The sequence below is a fragment of the Aethalodelphis obliquidens genome, unplaced genomic scaffold (assembly GCF_003676395.1).
Source record: "Aethalodelphis obliquidens isolate GAN/ISIS:26980383/991018 unplaced genomic scaffold, ASM367639v1 scaffold87, whole genome shotgun sequence".
NCBI lineage: Eukaryota > Metazoa > Chordata > Mammalia > Artiodactyla > Delphinidae > Aethalodelphis > Aethalodelphis obliquidens.
In genome coordinates this window covers 6,897,068-6,916,874 of record NW_020838031.1, presented here as the reverse complement: position 1 = coordinate 6,916,874, position 19,807 = coordinate 6,897,068, and the positions used below count along the sequence as shown (strand labels likewise).

The 19,807-nt window shown below is 44.8% G+C and overlaps 1 protein-coding gene across 7 annotated transcripts in view; it reads right to left on the bottom strand.

Annotated features, from left to right (window-relative positions):
- Positions 1-1,369: 1,369 nt before the first annotated feature.
- The window catches only part of LGALS8 (galectin 8), a 37,114-nt gene continuing 18,676 nt past the window's right edge, over positions 1,370-19,807 (bottom strand). For 3 of the 7 annotated variants that reach the window (XM_027094004.1, XM_027094006.1, XM_027094005.1), the window contains 9 exons: positions 10,977-11,065; positions 9,849-10,059; positions 8,797-8,916; positions 7,910-7,966; positions 7,110-7,136; positions 6,866-6,988; positions 6,295-6,383; positions 5,396-5,561; positions 1,370-2,647 (listed from right to left, as the gene is read on the bottom strand). In XM_027094004.1, coding sequence (XP_026949805.1) covers positions 2,498-2,647; positions 5,396-5,561; positions 6,295-6,383; positions 6,866-6,988; positions 7,110-7,136; positions 7,910-7,966; positions 8,797-8,916; positions 9,849-10,059; positions 10,977-11,065 — 1,032 coding nt within the window. In that variant the 3' untranslated portion in view covers positions 1,370-2,497. Of the gene's footprint in view, positions 2,648-5,395; positions 5,562-6,294; positions 6,384-6,865; positions 6,989-7,109; positions 7,137-7,909; positions 7,967-8,796; positions 8,917-9,848; positions 10,060-10,176; positions 10,296-10,976; positions 11,066-19,807 lie in introns of all 7 variants that reach the window. The other 4 variants (XM_027094009.1, XM_027094010.1, XM_027094007.1 and 1 more) reach the window with 2 other exon arrangements.

The window sequence follows — 19,807 nt, the reverse complement described above, 5'->3', positions numbered from 1 at the left end:
TATCGGTGTCAGAGATTTCACTCAAAGCAGCTCTTTACTTCAAGAAAATGGGAGTTATTCAGCACCCAACAGGAATGCTTTCAACTGTAAAGCCATTTGGACTTTTACTTTTCATTTTGGGTAGATGACACTGCAGTCTTAATTTTTGCGTGTGCTCATGGAGGGGAGTAGTTGTGGGATGCATTTTCTGCTCTAGAATATGATCGTCTCTCCTTTATCCTTCAGTCTTTTGGGGGGCAGGGGGTGGAAGCAGTAGGCTGTTTATAAAACAGCCACACCTCACTGCTCCCACAAATAACGAGGGCTCAGAAACACCAGGTGGTAAGAGGGAGCCCCTTCAGGGTTAGAAATGCTCACATTTCTATCGGTGGTTAACCAAGGATTATGAGGAAAAAAGTAAACAACAGATTTTTTTTCAAAGCTTTGAAGTTCTCTAATCTCTATACTATGTCATGGTGAAGCTGCAAAGTGAGGGTGCAAATAAAAGTAAACAAATCTGCCTTTATTTTGTTTAAGGCATTTTATTTATTTATGCCTTTTTAAAATTTAAGGCCTCTAAGCACTGTTCCATAGGTGTTCAAATCAAGTCTGAAAGCCCTTGATCTAATTTAATACAGAAACTTAGTGTGGAATCGTGACAAGCAAAGGCTGATTTGCAGTCTGGAGACGGAGTTTGCTAGGAACACATATTTCTCTTTATGAAACATCTCAACAGGATTCATTAATAAATGCTAATGGCTTCTTTTCCAAAAAAATCTTAAGATTTTGTATTTATTCTATCAAAGAAATGGTCAGACGTCTTAGTATCATCCACATAAAATGAAAATGAACTATGTTTAAGACTTACAGGAAACAAGGTAAGTGGGCTTTTCTTTTTTCCTAAGTGGTCCACCGTTTCCACCATCTGCCAGGCCCTCTGATGTTCTTTTCTGGAGGAAAAAAAAACCTTGGGGGATACTAGACCCTTCTTGCCTTCTACAGCTTTCCCAACATCCTCGCCTCCACCAGTGTTTTTTTGTTTGTTTTAGCTTGGCAAGACTGGGCATAATAAATTAATATGACAAGGTGGAAAAGAATTAAGTGCTACACTGAGTACTTTTTAAAAGTAAGACTGGTAACAATATTTTTTCCACTATAGGGATACAAATAATACCCAACCAAAAGCTGTTACGAAAATATTCCCAAATCCTGGCAGAATTCAGCCCAGCGATTTAATACAAAATGATCTGACTGATCTAGCTTTTTACCTCCCCACTCCCAAGGCTCTGAAATTCCCTGTGACAAGATCTGACCTGTAAGAATTCTACAAAGAACTTCTGCCAACTCTCTTCAAAGAATAACAGAAAAAATTACAGAAATGCAACAACAGTTCAACTTGCTGATACAGGTTTGATTTTAATCACTGAAGGGAGAACAGCGTTTTGATCTCAGTCACTAACGATGACGGGGTCGTCTTAGAAGAGGAGAGGCAGTGCTGGTCTGCGTGCAGACAAGCAACAGGCACACACGGCCTCTCTCTACTTCACTGGTCTCTGCTGGTGTATTTTACTTTCTGATTGATAGGGCCTGTTCTATAATCAATCATTAAGTCTAATCTTGACATTGCTTTGTTACCCACAAACATTTTACAAATTGAATCCAACTCTCGTCTACCTTAAACTTTCAGAGGAGACCTCTGACTCACCCTAAATTCCAATATTCTAAAATAACCATTTACTGGTACAGAAGATCAGTGGCCTGGAGATTGACATCAAGTTAATTTCAGTACCATTTGGTTTTGTTCGTTTTGCTTTGTTTTTTGCCTCTATCTTGTGCTGTGTTCCGATCTCATAATGATAATTATTTGGTAATGCTTACAGCTAGAAGATATAAATATTATGCTAAAGAAAATTGCCAGATGTAGGTCAACATCAATCCTCTCAATTACAGGATACGATCAAACACTGGGTATGAAGGGCAGCACTGCAGGAAGAGTGGTGTCGCCTATAGTGTCCTCAGGTGATCTAACAGAATAATTCTTTTAAGTGCCTGGTGAGTTTATGTAGTGCATGGAGGAGAAACAATGACACAGTGGCAAAGCACGGAAGGTTCTGAGCTGAACAGAACAGGGAACGTACGTGCCTCACTGTGTCCTCCCAGCTCCCAGCACAGTGCTGGCAAAAGACAAGCGCTCCATGCAGGGTGGCTACTGTGTTACAGCAGGCTCTTAATAAACACTTGCTGAATGTGAAGTAGGTTTAAAAAAGAGGCGGCCAGGGTACAGGAGAGAGAGCAGAAAGGCCTGTTATAATAATGGCTATAAGCTGCTGTTGCCTCAAATGTCCTCACTTTTTGCTTGACAAAGTCTCACTGCGTGACATGGACTGAGGACACCCAGTAGGACTTACAGCTCATTTTAACAATATATATAAACCGTATCATGAGAGTAAGATGCATTTTAACAAGGCCAGTGTTACAGAAGTCACCTGTATTTCAGTTTTTGTAGCACACCGGTCAGCTACCAGCTCCTTACTTCCAGTAAGTGGATATCGCCATCGATTTCCAGCGTGTCGATATGACTCAGGTCTTTATATCTGTGTCTGTACTCCAGGCTGTGTACACCGTTTACTGCAACCTTGAATTCTCTAACATCACAATAAATTATCATCTGGAAGGAAAGTATACACAACATTAGTGGTGCCCCTGGGCTTAAGAGTTTGCTTCCCGCACATGAACAGGCGTGTCAAGTAAACCATTTGGTTTCCTCTCCCAGCCTGCCAGCGCCGACTCCCTGCTGCAGTTTCCAGGATCTGACTAACGTGTATCTGTAGTGGCACTTTCTGCCTTGTCCCACTCCAGGAAGTGGCTCTCATGTGCCTGGACCTTCACACTGTCCCCAGGGCCTGCTGGCTTCCTGTCCTCAGCACGCGCCCTCTCCTGCCCTGTGCTCCTGGGGAAGTGGCAAGCCGCCCTCCTCGCCAACACTTGGGAAGGAGAAAGTGGCTGACCATGACACTCGTTCACAGAAGAGCTGGTTCCCAGTCACAGGCTGGTACCAAGGGGCTTGGATCCTCACTTTGCTGCCTCAAACTCTAGGGTCTTGGGCAACTCAGACAATATGAAACCTCAGAAGTTTAGGTCACTTGCTAGGGATTGCAGAGCTGCTTGGTGACCCTGATTCCCATCCTGGCTCAGCACCTCTTGTCTGTTTCTCCAAAGCTCTTCAAAGCTCAGTGTTCTATGAACCTCTGAGTTTTGGAAGAGATTCAGTTCAGAGTCCTCACTGGTGTTAGCCCTTCAGGGTTAACTGCGATCCTTTTAAATTGCTCGTACACCTAAACCTCTTACTTCTGCTACCATGTTCCCCATGCCAGTCTGGCCACTGACTACCATTTGTTTCCCACCCACACTGCAGAGGCCAGTTGGGTGAACCCACACTGTGCTCTCCCCGGCACTCCCCGCCTCCATCCCCGGAGGCCAGACTGAGGCACAAAATCTGGATCTGCAAAGCAGCCAACGGAGTGTCTTTTTTCTTTTGCTAGGACTAGTGGAAATGGCTGCTGGGGGAGATTAGGAAGAGGGGGAAATTCCATGGATAACAGCAATAACTGACACAGATGAAGGCGCAGGGCTATACAGAGAACTGGGGAAAATAGCCATAACTGGGGATTATATGCCCACAACAATGGTGGAAATCCCAGTTTCAACCAGATGGAAGGGACCTTTGGTGATGGACATTTAACAAAATCTCAAGAGAATACAAAACACACAGCCTTATGCTCAGAAGGGAAAACAAACTGGCATTAGACGGATGCAGTGGGAAAAGAGTTCTCTAGACTAAGAGCAAGTGCAGAGCCAGCACCTTATGTTACAAATGGAAGAGAAATGGCAGGCAGCCTAGTGGACACACTGTTGCAAAACAAAGTACATACATGCAAACATGGAACACCAAGATCCCTCAACCACCTGAACAGCTCCTAAGAACATGAATTTGATAAAGAGCTCACTGATGACATTACAAAACCGAAAGATAGTTTTTAAATGATTCCAGCTGGAACTAACAAGTGAATCTGAAATGCCACGGAACAGAAGATACTGTTTAAAAGCAAAGCAATGGCTTTAATGGAAAGATCTGAGAATCTCAATGAAAGCCTATTAAAAAGGCAGGAGTTTAAAGCTATCACTACAAAAAAACTGACAACAGTGATCCCACGTGAGGACAACTACTCTTCCTGAAGTAGAAAACTAACAAAGGAAAAGATTATTTAAGAGAATGTGTTATTTTCCTCTTTTGATACAGTAGTCGCAAACTTGGGGCTCAAATAGGCCAGAAAACAGGTCACGAGTTTCCAGTCACCAACCACAAGGATCAGCTTCCTGCCGGAGCAGCCACCTCTCCCTCCAGTGAACCCACGTCACCCTTCGCACCCTGACTGCCGCCTAGTCAGCAACCCCTGTGCCGCCCTTCCGACCTCCAGCGACTTGTCCGTATCATCCCCGAAATCTGTAAAACCCAGATAACCTTCACACCCCCACCTCCTTCTGAATTCCAAACGAGTACCCACCACTTCCAGGGAACCTATGATGAGCTCGCTCCTGTCTATCACTCCCCAAACCAGGGCACTGCATTAGACAGGAACTTACGGATAAATATTAATGCCAAATCACCACCTTCTGTTCAGCCTGATGTTCACACTTCTAACAACTCTGAGGAGTCTTGCGAGCTCCAACCGTCCAGAGCATGTGACAGTTTAAAATGCTAGAGAAGCCACGACCGAAATCAGTGACCCTAAATGGCCACATGAGCAGTGAGTCACGTAAGCTGGTGAGGGCACCCAGCCAACCATGCAGCATCCACGTGGCGAGACTACCCGGAAGCACATCTGGGGAGAGGCTGTGTTAGAACATTCGCACCTTTGGGGGCTCAGGACTACATGCCTTCAAGTCCCAGTAGTCTAAATGTGTCTTTCTTTGAATATATACAAACAGGACCGCCTGGAACAGAGTACTGCCACCTAAGCTGTGTGTCACCGAGACGACGGATAGTGCCGGCAGTCTCATGGCTCCTACATCCTCACGTTCACTTAGGATTAAACGCGCTACTCCCGCCCTGAGACAAGGTTCCTGTTCAAATTCCTATTAACTAATATGGGGTTACACAGAAATTGTCATTATGAAAACATGTCAGATAATTCCAATGCAAATAACGTGGCACTCGACTGGCTTGGCCATTTATGCTGATTATTTGCGTTATAAAAGACGGCATTCAAAATACAATCTCCAAATAAACAAAAACCACACACAACCTCCACATATTAAGTTGGACTCAATTTAAATGGACCATTTATCTTGCATCTTACCCCTGCCCGCAGGATTCTTTTTCCTGTCCCATTTTCAAAAAAGATAATCATCTCACCTCAAAGTACATCCCAGGACTAAAAGGGAAACAGGTAATATTTCTCTCTTCTTCTCCCCAGGACTCCTGAAGAAAAGAATTTCTTACAAATGCTTTAACATTCAGGCGTGGGTTCAGGTGGAGAGCAATATCCCTGGATTTTCCTGATAGTAGATCAACAGCAAAGCTTTTGAGAGAATTTTTAAAAACTAATTAGCCAAGTAGAAGAGAGGAGTCGAGTTTCTGCAATTTTAACAATCAGAATTAAACTCTGATTACACAAAACATGTACCCACAAGGACCCAGGAATGCCGATGAAGGTGAAATTTAAAATTCCGAGTCAGCACACCGTTGGTATAAGTATGTTATTTGCAAAATAAAAATATGAAAAGCTTTAAGATCCACGTTTAAGGCTACAGGAAGAAATTAAACGGTTAGAGCAAGCGACCCAAAGGATCACGTCTGCTGCAAGAACAGGGTCCTTCCAAGCAGGAAGTCTCAGCATTTACAATGCCCTGTTCTTCAAAGTGTACTACTTGCTAGGAAATAGCTCTCATTTCAAGCTTTCAGAACTCTGAACACCTCTGGAAAAGGTTCTAAAAGCAGGAATCTTATAAGACCCATGGCAAGGGAAACGAGCCCTAATAAAAGTGATCTGCTCTCACAGAGCTGCCCTGCAGTTCTGCAAGGGTGGGCCTCGTGGACAAAAATGCCACCCTCCTGTCTGGCCACAAAAAGCCTAGGCGCCGCCAACTGCTAGTTGTCAGCAGTCTAACTTCATCTGGCTTTAACAGTCTCACTTTTCAAATGAAGCTTATGACATTAGCCCGACTTACACCTCACGAGATTGTTGACAGGGTTACAGCTGTAAGAGACACGCAGCAGCAGCCGCGTTATTACGGCCACTTACTGATACTGACCCTTTGGCGTTTGTATTTACTTCTCCTTTTATGACAACAGTCCGTCCAGGGCCCATTGAGGAGTTCAACCTCGCTACGAATGGCAGAGTCTGCAAAGAAATCCCAGTTAGCATCAGGAAGCCTGCAAAAGGGATCTTGAGGGAAAACTGCCAGAAGACACTGGGAAATGTTTAAAGGCCGTGAACCCCATGAAGGGACAGACCAAGTCTGCCTTGGTCCCAGGTGGGTCCCTGGCTCACAGCAAACACTCCATTTTTCAGACAATGAAATGAATGGGGAGGGACCTGACATCCTCTGCCTGAGTGAAATGCCCTCTGAGAAGGTCACCTCGGCTGGCCTGAAGCGTGCACTGCCTTCAGCCCGGAGGGGAAGCGGCTGAGGTAGGGGGAGCTACAGAAACACACTAACGGCTCAGGGACCTGATGTCCGGTTGACTGATAGCCGTCCAGGACACCAGTGCAAACACAGAGTGGCTGCTTTGGGCTTGTACTGAGGGTAGCAGTTACGCATATCAGCTAACTAACATTAAATACTTGTTAGACAGAATTAAGAAAATTTTGGCTCTTCAAACCTTTGACAAACAGTCGGTAGGTAGTATTCTGGAGCAAGTCAAAGTGTGATTGGCTGGCGAACCTTTGCTCTTGGTGTAGACAGTTCTGGGGATGATTTTAGAAATGTCTCCTCTATTACTAGGCTGTAGGGAAACAGTTCTGCAATAAGGTATGGAATGAATGAACCTGTCTTCCAAAGCTTCAACTATTCATTTCCTGGGCAATCTTATAAAAGGTTCCACAGGTTATAGCAAAAATACTTACAAACTGTGACATGCCAGACTTCTGTACCTATTGGAAGAGAAAGACAAAATACAGATGATTGACGGAAGAAATACGTTTTATAACATGAGCAGTTGGATCTTACTGGCTGTACCACCCAGAGCCTGGGCCGGTAGTGCCTGCTCCACTCCGGGGCGGGGGGACATGCAGGTGGCCAGTGCTTCCTGACCAAGTGCTTTGGAGCTGCAGAGTGCCACTCAGGCTGGGAACAGACTGACTGTCCTGTTCATCTGAATCCTATAGCCTCCGCCACAAGCTGAGCCTTTCCTGAAGGCCACATGTGGGCTTCAAACACATTTTCCTTGTTCTTCCCAGGGTGCTCCCCAAATGCTGAGATTCTAGTCTGTCTAGGAACGTGCTGAGATCAGTAAGGCCTCACTTTCTCCACACTAATAACAGCAAAAAATGTCTGAACTGCAGTTGTTTCCACAGGGGGAGAAGATACACGTGGAAGTTCGTTTGCCCATGCACTGGCTGTGCTCACTATTTATAAACACCTCCGGACAGCCCTATTCAGCAGTTCAGAGAGTTCTTTGTACAGAAGATTGGTGGGTAGTGGTCAGATCCACTGAGAGTCTAAACAGCAAAACTTATAGCACCTGGCACCCTGAAGTATATGCCTCAATTTTCGAACGATTACTTCCAGCCTGTTAATTACTAAAAATATAAGTTTTCATATTAAAAACAGTTTTTTTAAAACTCAGCCTGCCTGCCACCTAATTTACATGGCAACTAAAAAAACATTTTTAAACTGGTGGTTGATTAAGAGATTTAATATTTACATTTTCTTCACTTATCTTTGTCCATTCCAGAGTAGATGCTTGGCTACTTCTTAAATCCTGAAGAAAAGTTCAGATTAATATTTAACATCCATCAGAATTCTAAATATAACCTGCTTGACATATCAACAAAAATTATAAATGGTATTAAACATGAAAATATGACAGAAAATTATCCAAAAATGCATGAACATTAGTAACCTTCTCCCCTCTGTCAAGCTGGCAAATGTTAAAATCAGAACTAATGTCAAGAAGAATGTGAGCAGGGGCCTCCCTGGTGGCGCAGTGGTTGAGAGTCCGCCTGCCGATGCAGGGGACACGGGTTCGTGCCCTGGTCCGGGAAGATCCCACGTGCCGCAGAGCGGCTGGGCCCGTGAGCCATGGCTGCTGAGCCTGCACGTCCGGAGCCTGTGCTCCGCAACAGGAGAGGCCACAGCAGTGAGAGGGCCGCGTACCGCAAAAAAAAAAAAAAAAAAAGAAGAAGAAGAAGAATGTGAGCAAATGAATACAGACCTTGAGACTACTTTGTTTTACTCTCTCTGGAGGGCACGTTAGCAATTTCAATCCTAACTTAAAATGCAGGTACCCTTTGACGTCCCGCTTCTAGGAAACAATCCTAGCGAACTGCTCCACTACGCTCCTGCATCAGGGAAACGGCCGCTCTCCAGCTGTAAAGGCTGTTTGTTTTGTTGTTACTGTTTGGGTTTTTGTTGGAACCATGCTAGATTTGAGATCCTACAGACAAGCAAGCCCTGGTCAATGATTAGCATCCTACTAGTCTGAAAGATTTACTTCCAAGAAATTAACACACTAACGAGGGACATATTTACACAGTTTTCAAGAAAACATCACCAAAGACCCCCTGCCGCCCCCCATGGAAGGGGACTGACCGAGCTGAAGCTGAAACCCACGGAGTGAATGATAACTTTGCCATAAATGCCCAGGGTGTCGATCTTCTCTAGGCTGATCCTGTGGGCGTAGATCAGGGTATGTTTTCCATTGACAGCCACCTGGACAAACACAGAAGACAGGTCCCCCCCACGAATAAAACAGTTAATAAATGCATTTTAGCGGGTACCAGTGCACAGGGCGCCTCCCTCTCCCGCCAGATGTCAGTACTTGTAGGAGTGTCGGGAAGACACGCCGAACACAGTACAGTCTCTGATCTCAAGGAGCTGAAAATCCCATTGGCGGGCAAAAGAAACACAGGAAAAAAACCAAAGCTCAAGAGCACGGACAAGCATTAAAAAGAACGATCCAGACCCAAGTACTCCAATGGCCAGAGGAGGGATGAGGGGAGAGAGGAGGTTTAGGGGAGAAGTGCTGGTGGGAGCAGGCTCTGAGGGTCAGAGGGGTCTGCACCTCGGGTGGGGAGTCTCCACCTGAGCCGTCAAGTCCTCCACAGGCTTGTGGGCCAGGAGGTGGAGGCGCCTCCAGGACCACACACACCTGAGGAAGCAGCGGGAGCACTGACGACACGCAGCGGGGTTGCTATGAGCTCCTCTGGGTCTAGAATCTCAAGATCCTACGGGACTAGGCTGCGGCAGGATGCAACTTTACAAACCCCGACTCCCACGCCAGGATCCCATCTGTCAGTTCAGACTCTCCCACCCTGCGGGTCCTGCTGCCTGGGGTTTACTTTCCCATCCTGAGTGTAAGGCTGTGCCAGGTCAGAAGGAAGCTCAGCCCTGCGAGGAGCAATGATCTAACAAACTCCCGCTGCGCTGGCCTCGCCCTCTGCCAGCACGGCGACCCCGGCAGGGATGCTGGCTGTGCCCGCCTCACAGCAAGGGCCCCGCCGGGCCCTCCTCTAGAGGAACATGATAAAGGCAAACTCTTCCTCTGGATTTAGGACACGCAAGGGTGAGTTCACTCATGTGAAAAGCTTCCCTCGTGCTTATTCTCATGAATGAGGATCTAACCCCTGTTCTCCAAAACCTGCCTGGAATTTGTCTTTCAGCACCATGATCACGATCTCAAAAGATTTTTCTTTATTGAAAGGCATGTCATAGGTGATCTCTTCCCAGCCCCACTTCTCATTTTTCAGAGTGTTGCAAACAATGCAGTTGGCCCTTCTGAACCGTGGATTGAAATGAAAGGCCACGTCCGCTCGAGGTTTCACGCTGCTGCCACACTGTAAGTCCACCTGGAACCTGAGGAGGGGAGGAAACACAGGCTGCGTGAGGACTCAGGGAGGAAGGCGGCCTCGCAGGCCCGGCAGCGCAGAAACCCAGGCCGAGTGACAGCTGACGGATCTTCTGTTCACTCACATGCTTTTGGTGGCGGTCCACCACAAGCACCCACATTGCCCAGTCTCCCCGCAGGTGCGTTCGCCCAGGTGCCCCAAGCTCTGCCGATGGGGTAGAAGTGAAGTGTGCAAGGAAGATTCCTGGAAACGGTCTCTAAAGTCAGTTGGCATCTGCCTTCTGTCCACCCCCCACCCCTTCCCCCCAAATAGCACACAGTCCCAGGCAGCTACCCAAACACAACGTGAGGACCAGAGTCCTAGCTTCCAGGAACCACGAGAAAGAGGACCTCACCCTGGCATGGCAGGGTGAGTGCATGAAGAGGCCCACTCCTCCAACAGCTTGCTGGCGTGCGCCCTCAGCCCTCCAGACTGTCCCCTTTAGATGTCATGTTCACATCTTATTTAAACCACTGTTGTTCAGGCATCCACCACACAGAGCCGAGCCCAACTCTAGCTGATACAGCCTCGTCCAGACTCTACCCAAAGCAAGCATTAGATAAAACCACCCAGAACAGGCCTTAAGAGATGGTGTGGGAATGTTACACTGTAACTAGACTGTGTCCCTGTCATCTGACCACAGTTCCCTTCATTAACCGTATCTCTAATTCTTTATACTACAATCAGACTTACAGCAACAAAAAGTCCAAATAACCTGTATTTCAGTTTTTCATTCCCATTTCCTCAGCACCTTGGCCGGGGCTGCTATGAAAGCAAAATCAGGCCTCCGAGTATCCAAATGGTCTCTCCCTCATGATTTTTTGTTGTCCCACAATCACAACGAGTTTATTCTTGTTCTCTTCTCATCTAACAGAATGACTTTACCTGTCTGAGTCACTAGGAACATGCCCACGTAGTACAATCAAAGTTCCAGGCTCCAGCTGCTCAGAAATGGTCCCAACGTAGGGGATTATCTAGGAAAAAAATAATTTTAACAAATGTTCATTTACAGAATCAAAAGACTACATTCTTAAAGGCTGCACATAAATATTACTCAGCCATAAAAAGGAACAAAACTGTGCCATTTGCAGAGACGTGGCTAGACCTAGAGACTGTCATACAGAGTGAAGTAAGTCAGGAAGAGAAAAACAAATGTTGTATAGTATCGCTTATATGTGGAATCTAGAAAAACGATACAGATGAACTCATTTGCAAAGCAGAAATAGAGGCACAGACGTAGAGGACATATGGGTAACAGCGGGAAAGGGGGGGTGGGATGAATTGGGACGAGGGGATTGACACATATACACTACTATGTATAAAACAGATAACCAATGAGAACCTACTGTATAGCACAGGGAATTCTAGTCAGTGCTCTGTGGTGACCTAAATGGGAAGGAAATCCAAAAAGGAGGGGATATATGTATATATATATCTGATTCACTTTGCTGTAGAGCAGAAACTAACACAACATTGTAAAGCAACTATACTCCAATAAAAATTAATTTAAAAAAAAAAAAAAGGCTGCACACAAGTCTGCTCAGACACTAGCATTTTCCAGGTCCTTCCGCCCCACCATTCAAACAGCTACACCGGAACAACACGGCTAGGAGGCTTGCAACACCTGCACACCACTCCGAGTTCTTTAGGAAAAGACACATATTATTCCCAGTACTTTTTATGTGGCTGGGGGTTCTGTGACATGCCACACCCCACCCCTCCGTCCTTCCTAAAGTTCCACTGATCCCAACAGCAGGATCCAGAAGAGGCCAGGCCCTAGGCCAGTGCTGACAGAGATAATGGTAAGCACTTACTGCCTGCAGAGGGTGCTCCAAATGCAGCCACTCTGCTGCAACTGGGATTGCATGCCTCGCCTTCCCTGCTGGGCTTCCAAGCTGCACCCCACAGGATACTGCCAGGAACCAGAGAACTGCTTGATCTGAAGGACATGCTGTGGGTGCCTGTGGATCTCTCACGACACAGCACCTCCATGCCCCGACTGGTGGTCCCACACAGGATTCGGGTCTCCCCCTCCCCCCAATCAGCTGGAAGCCAGCCTCTTTGTCTGGGGCCTGACATGATCAGATCTTGTCACTCCCCTCCCCCCCGATGCTCCACCCTCCCCCAGGGGATCCGCCATCCTCCCGGGCCACTGGCTATGTGGATGCATCTCCTGCGCCACAACCACCTCCCTCTTCCCCCTGGGAGCCTCTGACCACACCAAGCAGGCCAGACACCAGCATACCTTACACCAAGCTCACCCGGGTTACATCTATGCTAAAATTGATCCAGGGTAGCTCTGATTGTCAAGAAGAAAGAAAGAAAACAAGAGAGGCCGTATAAAAGTAGTTGTAAGTCAGTGGCTCATCGGCGGAAGATCTCAGCTCAAGCACAATCTCCTCTGTGGAGCCTTGCTCAGACTCCCTGGGCCAACTGAGTTAGCCGCCCTCTGAGGGTCAATCACGGCACTCTGTACTCTGTTCACTTGCAAACAAATGCCTACACTGTGAGCTGCATGGGGCAGGACTGGGTCGTCACCTTTACACCCCCAGGACAGAGGTCAAGGGATGATCAATAATCACTTGGTGAATGAAGGAGCTCTCACCAGCCCGGAAGCTGGGCTCTGGCAGGCCTCACATGTGCAAAGGAGCAGCAACTAAGCCGCTGCTGAATGGAGCGTTGCTGCCTTAAGCAATAAGACAAGAAATCACCAAATCCAGCTGTCACCTGGTGTCACGGCAACTGCTGAAAGCAGCATGGGGGAGATGAACAAGCTTATCAGACCAGAAAACGAAAAGCATAACAGATGTATAGAGCATGGCTACAGCTGCACCTCAGAGTGGATGGTTTTCATGTATAGAGAGAATGTGGAAGCAATTACTCCTCTTGGCCACAGCCCAAGAATAAATAGCATGTTCCATTTTCTAAATCTCTTAATAAAATGAGAACAGTTTTTGTGACTTGAGATTTTTTTATATGTTCAACTTGTATTTATGCAGATTATTTAATAACACAAAAATGTCAGTGATATAATTATCAGTGAGAAAGTGGCCTACAAAACCCCATACAGTACGGTCTTAACCAAGTTAATAATAAACATTAAAAGGGAAAAAGAAAACACTGTAAAGAAATAAGCCAAAAGGGAGCTTCAAGATGGCGGAAGAGTAAGACACAGAGATTACCTTCCTCCCCACAGATACATCAGAAATACATCTACATGTGGAACAACTCCTACAGAACACCTACTTAACGCTGGCAGAAGACCTCAGACCTCCCAAAAGGTAAGAAACTCCCCAGGTAGGGCAAAAGAAAAATGAAAAAAGAGACGAAAGAATAGGGATAGGACCTGCACCAGTGGGAGGGAGCTGTGAAGGAAGAAAGGTTTCCACACACTAGGAGCCCCTCCGGGGGCGGAGACTGCGGGCGGTGGAGAGGGGGAAGCGTCGGTGCCATGGAGGAGAGCGCAGCAACATGGGTGCGGAGGGCAAAGCAGAGAGATTCCCGCACAGAGGATCAGTGCTGACCAGCACTCACCAGTGCAAGAGGCTTGTCTGCTCACCCGCCGGGGTGGGCGGGGGCTGGGAGCTGAGGCTCGGGCTTCGGAGGTCAGATCCCAGGGAGAGGACTGGGGTTGGCTGCGTGAACACAGCCCGAAGGGGGCTAGTGCGCCACAGCTAGCCGGGAGGGAGTCCGGGAAAAGGTCTGGAGATGCCGAAGAGGCAAGAGACTTTTTCTTCCCTCTGTTTCCTGGTGCGCCAGGAGAGGGGATTCAGAGCACTGCTTAAAGGAGCTCCAGAGACGGGCGCGAGCTGCGGCTAAAAGCATGGACCCCAGAGACGGGCATGAGACGCTAAGGCTGCTGCTGCCGCCACCAAGAAGCCCGTGTGCGAGCACAGGTCACTCTCCACACCTCCGCTCCGGGGAGCCTGTGCAGCCCGCCACTGCCAGGGTCCCGGGATCCAGGGACAACTTCCCCGGGAGAACGCACGGTGCGCCTCAGGCTGGTGCAACATCACGCTGGCCTCTGCCACCGCAGGCTCACCCCACATCCGCACCCCTCCCTCCTCCTGGCCTGAGTGAGCCAGAGCCCCCAAAGCAGCTGCTCCTTTAACCCTGTCCTGTGTGAGCGAAAAACAAACGCCCTCAGGCAACCTACACGCAGAGGCGGGGCCAAATCCAAAGCTGAGCCCCGGGAGCTGTGCGAACAAACAAGAGAAAGGGAAATCTCTCCCAGAAGCCTCAGAAGCAGCGGATTAAATCTCCACAATCAACCTGATGTGCCCTGCATCTGTGGAATACCCGAATAGACAATGAATCATCACAAATTGAGGAGATGGACTTTGGGAGCAAAGATGTATTATTTTTTCCCCTTTTCCTCTTTTTGTGAGTGTGTATGTCTATGCTTCTGTGTGAGATTTTCTCTGTATAGCTTTTGCTTTCACCATTTGTGCTAGGATTCTATCCATCCATTTTTTTGTTGTTGTTGTTTTTTACTTAAAATTTTTTTTCTTAATATTTTTTAGTTTAATAACTTTATTTTATTTTATCCTCTTTCTTTCTATTTTTTCTCCCTTTTATTCTGAGCCATGTGGATGAAAGGCTCTTGGTGCTGCTGCCAGGAGTCAGTGCTGTGCCTCTGAGGTGGGAGAGCCAACTTCAGGACCCTGGTCCACAACAGACCTCCCAGCTCCACGTCATATCAAACGGCGAAAATCTCCCAGAGATCTCCATCTCAACGCCAAAACCCAGCTTCACTCAACGACCAGCAAGCTACAGTGCTGGACACCCTATGCCAAACAACTAGCAAGACAGGAACACAACCCCACCCATTAGCAGAGAGGCTGCCTAAAATCATAATAAGGCCACAGACACCCAAAAACACAAAACCAGACGTGGTCCTGCCCACCAGAAAGACAAGATCCAGCCTCATCCACCAGAACACAGGCACTAGTCCCCTCCACCAGGAAGCCTACACAACCCACTGAACCAACCTTAGCCACTTGGGACAGACACTTAAAACAACAGGAACTACGAACCTGCAGCCTGTGAAAAGGAGACCCCAAACACAGTAAGATAAGCAAAATGAGAAGACAAAAAAACACACAGCAGATGAAGGAGCAAGATAAAAACCCACCAGACCAAACAAATGAAGAGGAAATAGGCAGTCTACCTGAAAAAGAATTCAGAATAATGACAGTAAAGATGATCCAAAATCTTGGAAATACAATAGAGAAAATACAAGAAACATTTAACAAGGACCTAGAAGAACTAAAGAGCAAACAAACAATGATGAACAACACAATAAATGAAATTAAAAATTCTCTAGAAGGGATCAATAGCAGAATAACTGAGGCAGAAGAAAGGATAAGTGACCTGGAAGATAAAATAGTGGAAATAACTACCACAGAGCAGAATAAAGAAAAAAGAATTAGAACTGAGGACAGTCTCAAGAGACCTCTGGGACAACCTTAAACACACCAACATTCAAATTATAGGGGTCCCAGAAGAAGAAGAGAAAAAGAAAGGGACTGAGAAAATATTTGAAGAGATTATAGTTGAAAACTTCCCTAATATGGAAAAGGAAATAGTTAATCAAGTCCAGGAAGCACAGAGAGTCCCATACAGGATAAATCCAAGGAGAAACACGCCAAGACACATATTAATCAAACTGACAAAAATTAAATACAAAGAAAACATATTAAAAGCTGCAAGGGAAAAACAACAAATAACTCATAAGGGAATCCCCATAAGGTTAACAGCTGATCTTTCAGCAGAAACTCTGTAAGCCAGAAGGGACTGGCAGGACATATTTAAAGTGATGAAGGAGAAAAACCTACAACCAAGATTACTCTACCCAGCAAGGATCTCATTCAGATTTGATGGAGAAATTAAAACCTTTACAGACAAACAAAAGCTGAGAGAGTTCAGCACCACCAAACCAGCTTTACAACAAATGCTAAAGGAACTTCTCTAGGCAAGAAACACAAGAGAATGAAAAGACCTACAATAACGAACCCAAAACAATTTAGAAAATGGGAATAGGAACATACATATCGATAATTACCTTAAATGTAAATGGATTAAATGCTCCCACCAAAAGACACAGACTGGCTGAATGGATACAAAAACAAGACCCATATATATGCTGTCTACAAGAGACCCACTTCAGACCTAGGGACACATACAGACTGAAAGTGAGGGGATGGAAAAAGACATTCTATGCAAATGGAAATCAAAAGAAAGCCGGAGTAGCAATTCTTGTATCAGACAAAATAGACTTTAAAATAAAGACTATTACAAGAGACAAAGAAGGACACTACATAATGATCAAGGGATCGATCCAAGAAGAAGATATAACAATTGTAAATATTTATGCACCCAACAAAGGAGCACCTCAATACATAAGGCAAATACTAACAGCCATAAAAGGGGAAATCGACAGTAACACAATCATAGTAGGGGACTTTAACACCCCACTTTCACCAATGGACAGATCATCCAAAATGAAAATAAATAAAGAAACACAAGTTTTAAATGATACATTAGACAAGATGGACTTAATTGATATTTATAGGACATTCCATCCAAAAACAACAGAATACACATTCTTCTCAAGTGCTGATGCAACATTCTCCACAATAGATCATTATCTTGGGTCACAAATCAAGCCCTGGTAAAATTAAGAAAATTGAAATCATATCAAGTATCTTTTCCGAACACAACGCTATGAAACTAGATATCAATTACAGGAAAAGATCTGTAAAAAATACAAACACATGGAGGCTAAACAATACACTACTTAATAACGAAGTGATCACTGAAGAAATCAAAGAGGAAATCAAAAAATACCTAGAAACAAATGACAATGGAGACACGACGACCCAAAACCTATGGGATGCAGCAAAAGCATTTCTAAGAGGGAAGTTTACAGTGATACAATCCTACCTTAAGAAACAGGAAACATCTCAAATAAACAACCTAACCTTGCATCTAAAGCAATTAGAGAAAGAAGAAAAAAAAACTCCCAAAGTTAGCAGAAGGAAAGAAATCATAAAGATCAGATCAGAAATAAATGAAAAAGAAATGAAGGAAACGATAGCAAAGATCAATAAAACTAAAAGCTGGTTCTTTGAGAAGATAAACAAAATTGATAAACCATTAGCCAGACTCATCAAGAAAAAAAGGGAGAAGACTCAAATCAACAGAATTAGAAATGAAAAAGAAGTAACAACTGACACTGCAGAAATGAAAAGGATCATGAGAGATTACTACAAGCAACTGTATGCCAATAAAATGGACAGTAGGATACAACTAGGAAGAAATGGACAAATTCTTAGAAATGCACAACCTGCCGAACCTGAACCAGGAAGAAATAGAAAATATGAACAGACCAATCACAAGCACTGAAATTGAAACTGTGATTAAAAATCTTCCAACAAACATGGGCTTCCCTGGTGGTGCAGTGGTTGAGAGTCAGCCTGCCGATGCAGGGAACACGGGTTCGTGCCCCGGTCCGGGAAGGTCCCACGTGCCGCAGAGCGGCTGGGCCCGTGAGCCATGGCCACTGAGCCTGCGCGTCTGGAGCCTGTGCTCCGCAACAGGAGAGGCCACAACAGTGAGAGGCCCGCATACCGCAAAAAAAAAAAAAAAAAAAAAAAAAATCTTCCAACAAACAAAAGCCCAGGACCAGATGGCTTCACAGGCGAATTCTATCAACCATTTAGAGAAGAGCTAACACCTATCCTTCTCAAACTCTTCCAAAATATAGCAGAGGGAGAAACACTCCCAAACTCATTCTACAAGGCCACCATCACCCTGATACCAAAACCAGACAAAGATGTCACAAAGAAAGAAAACTGCAGGCCAATATCACTGATGAACATAGATGCAAAAATCCTCAACAAAATACTAGCAAACAGAATCCAACAGTACATTAAAAGTATCACACACCATGATCAGTGGGGTTTATTCCAGGAATGCAAGGATTCTTCAATATACGCAAATCAATCAATGTGATACACCATATTAACAAACTGGAGGAGAAAAACCATATGATCATCTCCATCGATGCAGAGAAAGCTTTCAACAAAATTCAACACCCATTTATGATAAAAACCCTGCAGAAAGTAGGCATAGAGGGAACTTTCCTCAACATAATAAAGGCCATATATGACAAACCCACAGCCAACATCATCCTCAATGGTGAAAAACTGAAACCATTTCCACTAAGATCAGGAACAAGACAAGGTCGCCCACTCGCACCACTATTATTCAACATAGTTTTGGAAGTTTTAGCCACAGCAATCAGAGAAGAAAAAGAAATAAAAGGAATGCAAATTGGAAAAGAAAAAGTAAAGCTGTCACTGTTTGCAGATGACATGATACTATACATAAAGAATCCTAAAGATGCTACCAGAAAACTACTAGAGCTAATCAATGAATTCAGTAAAGTAGCAGGATTCAAAATTAATGCACATAAATCTCTGGCATTCCTATACACGAATGATGAAAACTCTGAAAGTGAAATTAAGAAAACACTCCCATTTACTACTGCAACAAAAAGAATAAAATATCTAGGAATAAACCTACCTAGGGAGACAAAAGACCTGTATGCAGAAAATTATAAGACACTGATGAAAGAAATTAAAGGTGATACAAATAGATGGAAAGAGATACCATGTTCTTGGATTGGAAGAATCAACATTGTGAAACTGACTATACTACCCAAAGCAATCTACAGATTTAATGCAATCCCTATCAAACTACCACTGGCATTTTTCACAGAACTGGAACAAAAAATTTCACCATTTGTATGGAAACACGAAAGACCCTGAATAGCCAAAGCAATCTGGAGAACAAAAAATGGAGCTGGAGGAATCAGGCTCCCTGACTTCAGACTATACTACAAAGCTACAGTAATCAAGACGGTATGGTACTGGCACAAAAACAGAAATATAGATCAATGGAACAGAACAGAAAGCCCAGAGATAAACCCACGCACATATGGTCACCTTATCTTTGATAAAGGAGGCAAGAATATACAGTGGAGAAAAGACAGCCTCTTCAATAAGTGATGCTGGGAAAACCGGACAGGTACATATAAAAGTATGAGATTAGAACACTCTGTAACACCATACACAAAAATAAACTCAAAATGGATTAAAGACCTAAATGTAAGGCCAGACACTATCAAACTCTTAGAGGAAAACATAGGCAGAACACTCTATGATATAAATCACAGCAAGATCCTTTTTGACCCACCTCCTAGAGAAATGGAAATAAAAACAAAAATAAACAAATGGGACCTAATGAAACTTAAAAGCTTTTGCACAGCAAAGGAAACCATAAACAAGACCAAAAGAGCCATCAGAATGGGAGAAAATATTTGCAAATGAAGCAACTGACAAAGGATTAATCTTCAAAATTTACAAGCAGCTCATGCAGCTCAATATCAAAAAAACAAATAACCCAATCCAAAAATGGGCAGAAGACCTAAATAGACATTTCTCCAAAGAGATATACAGATTGCCAACATACACATGAAAGAATGCTCAACATCACTAATCATTAGAGAAATGCAAATCAAAACTACAATGAGATATCATCTCACACTGGTCAGAATGGCCATCATCAAAAAATCTAGAAAAAATAAATGCTGGAGAGGGTGTGGAGGAAAGGGAACACTCTTGCACTGTTGGTGGGAATGTAAATTGATA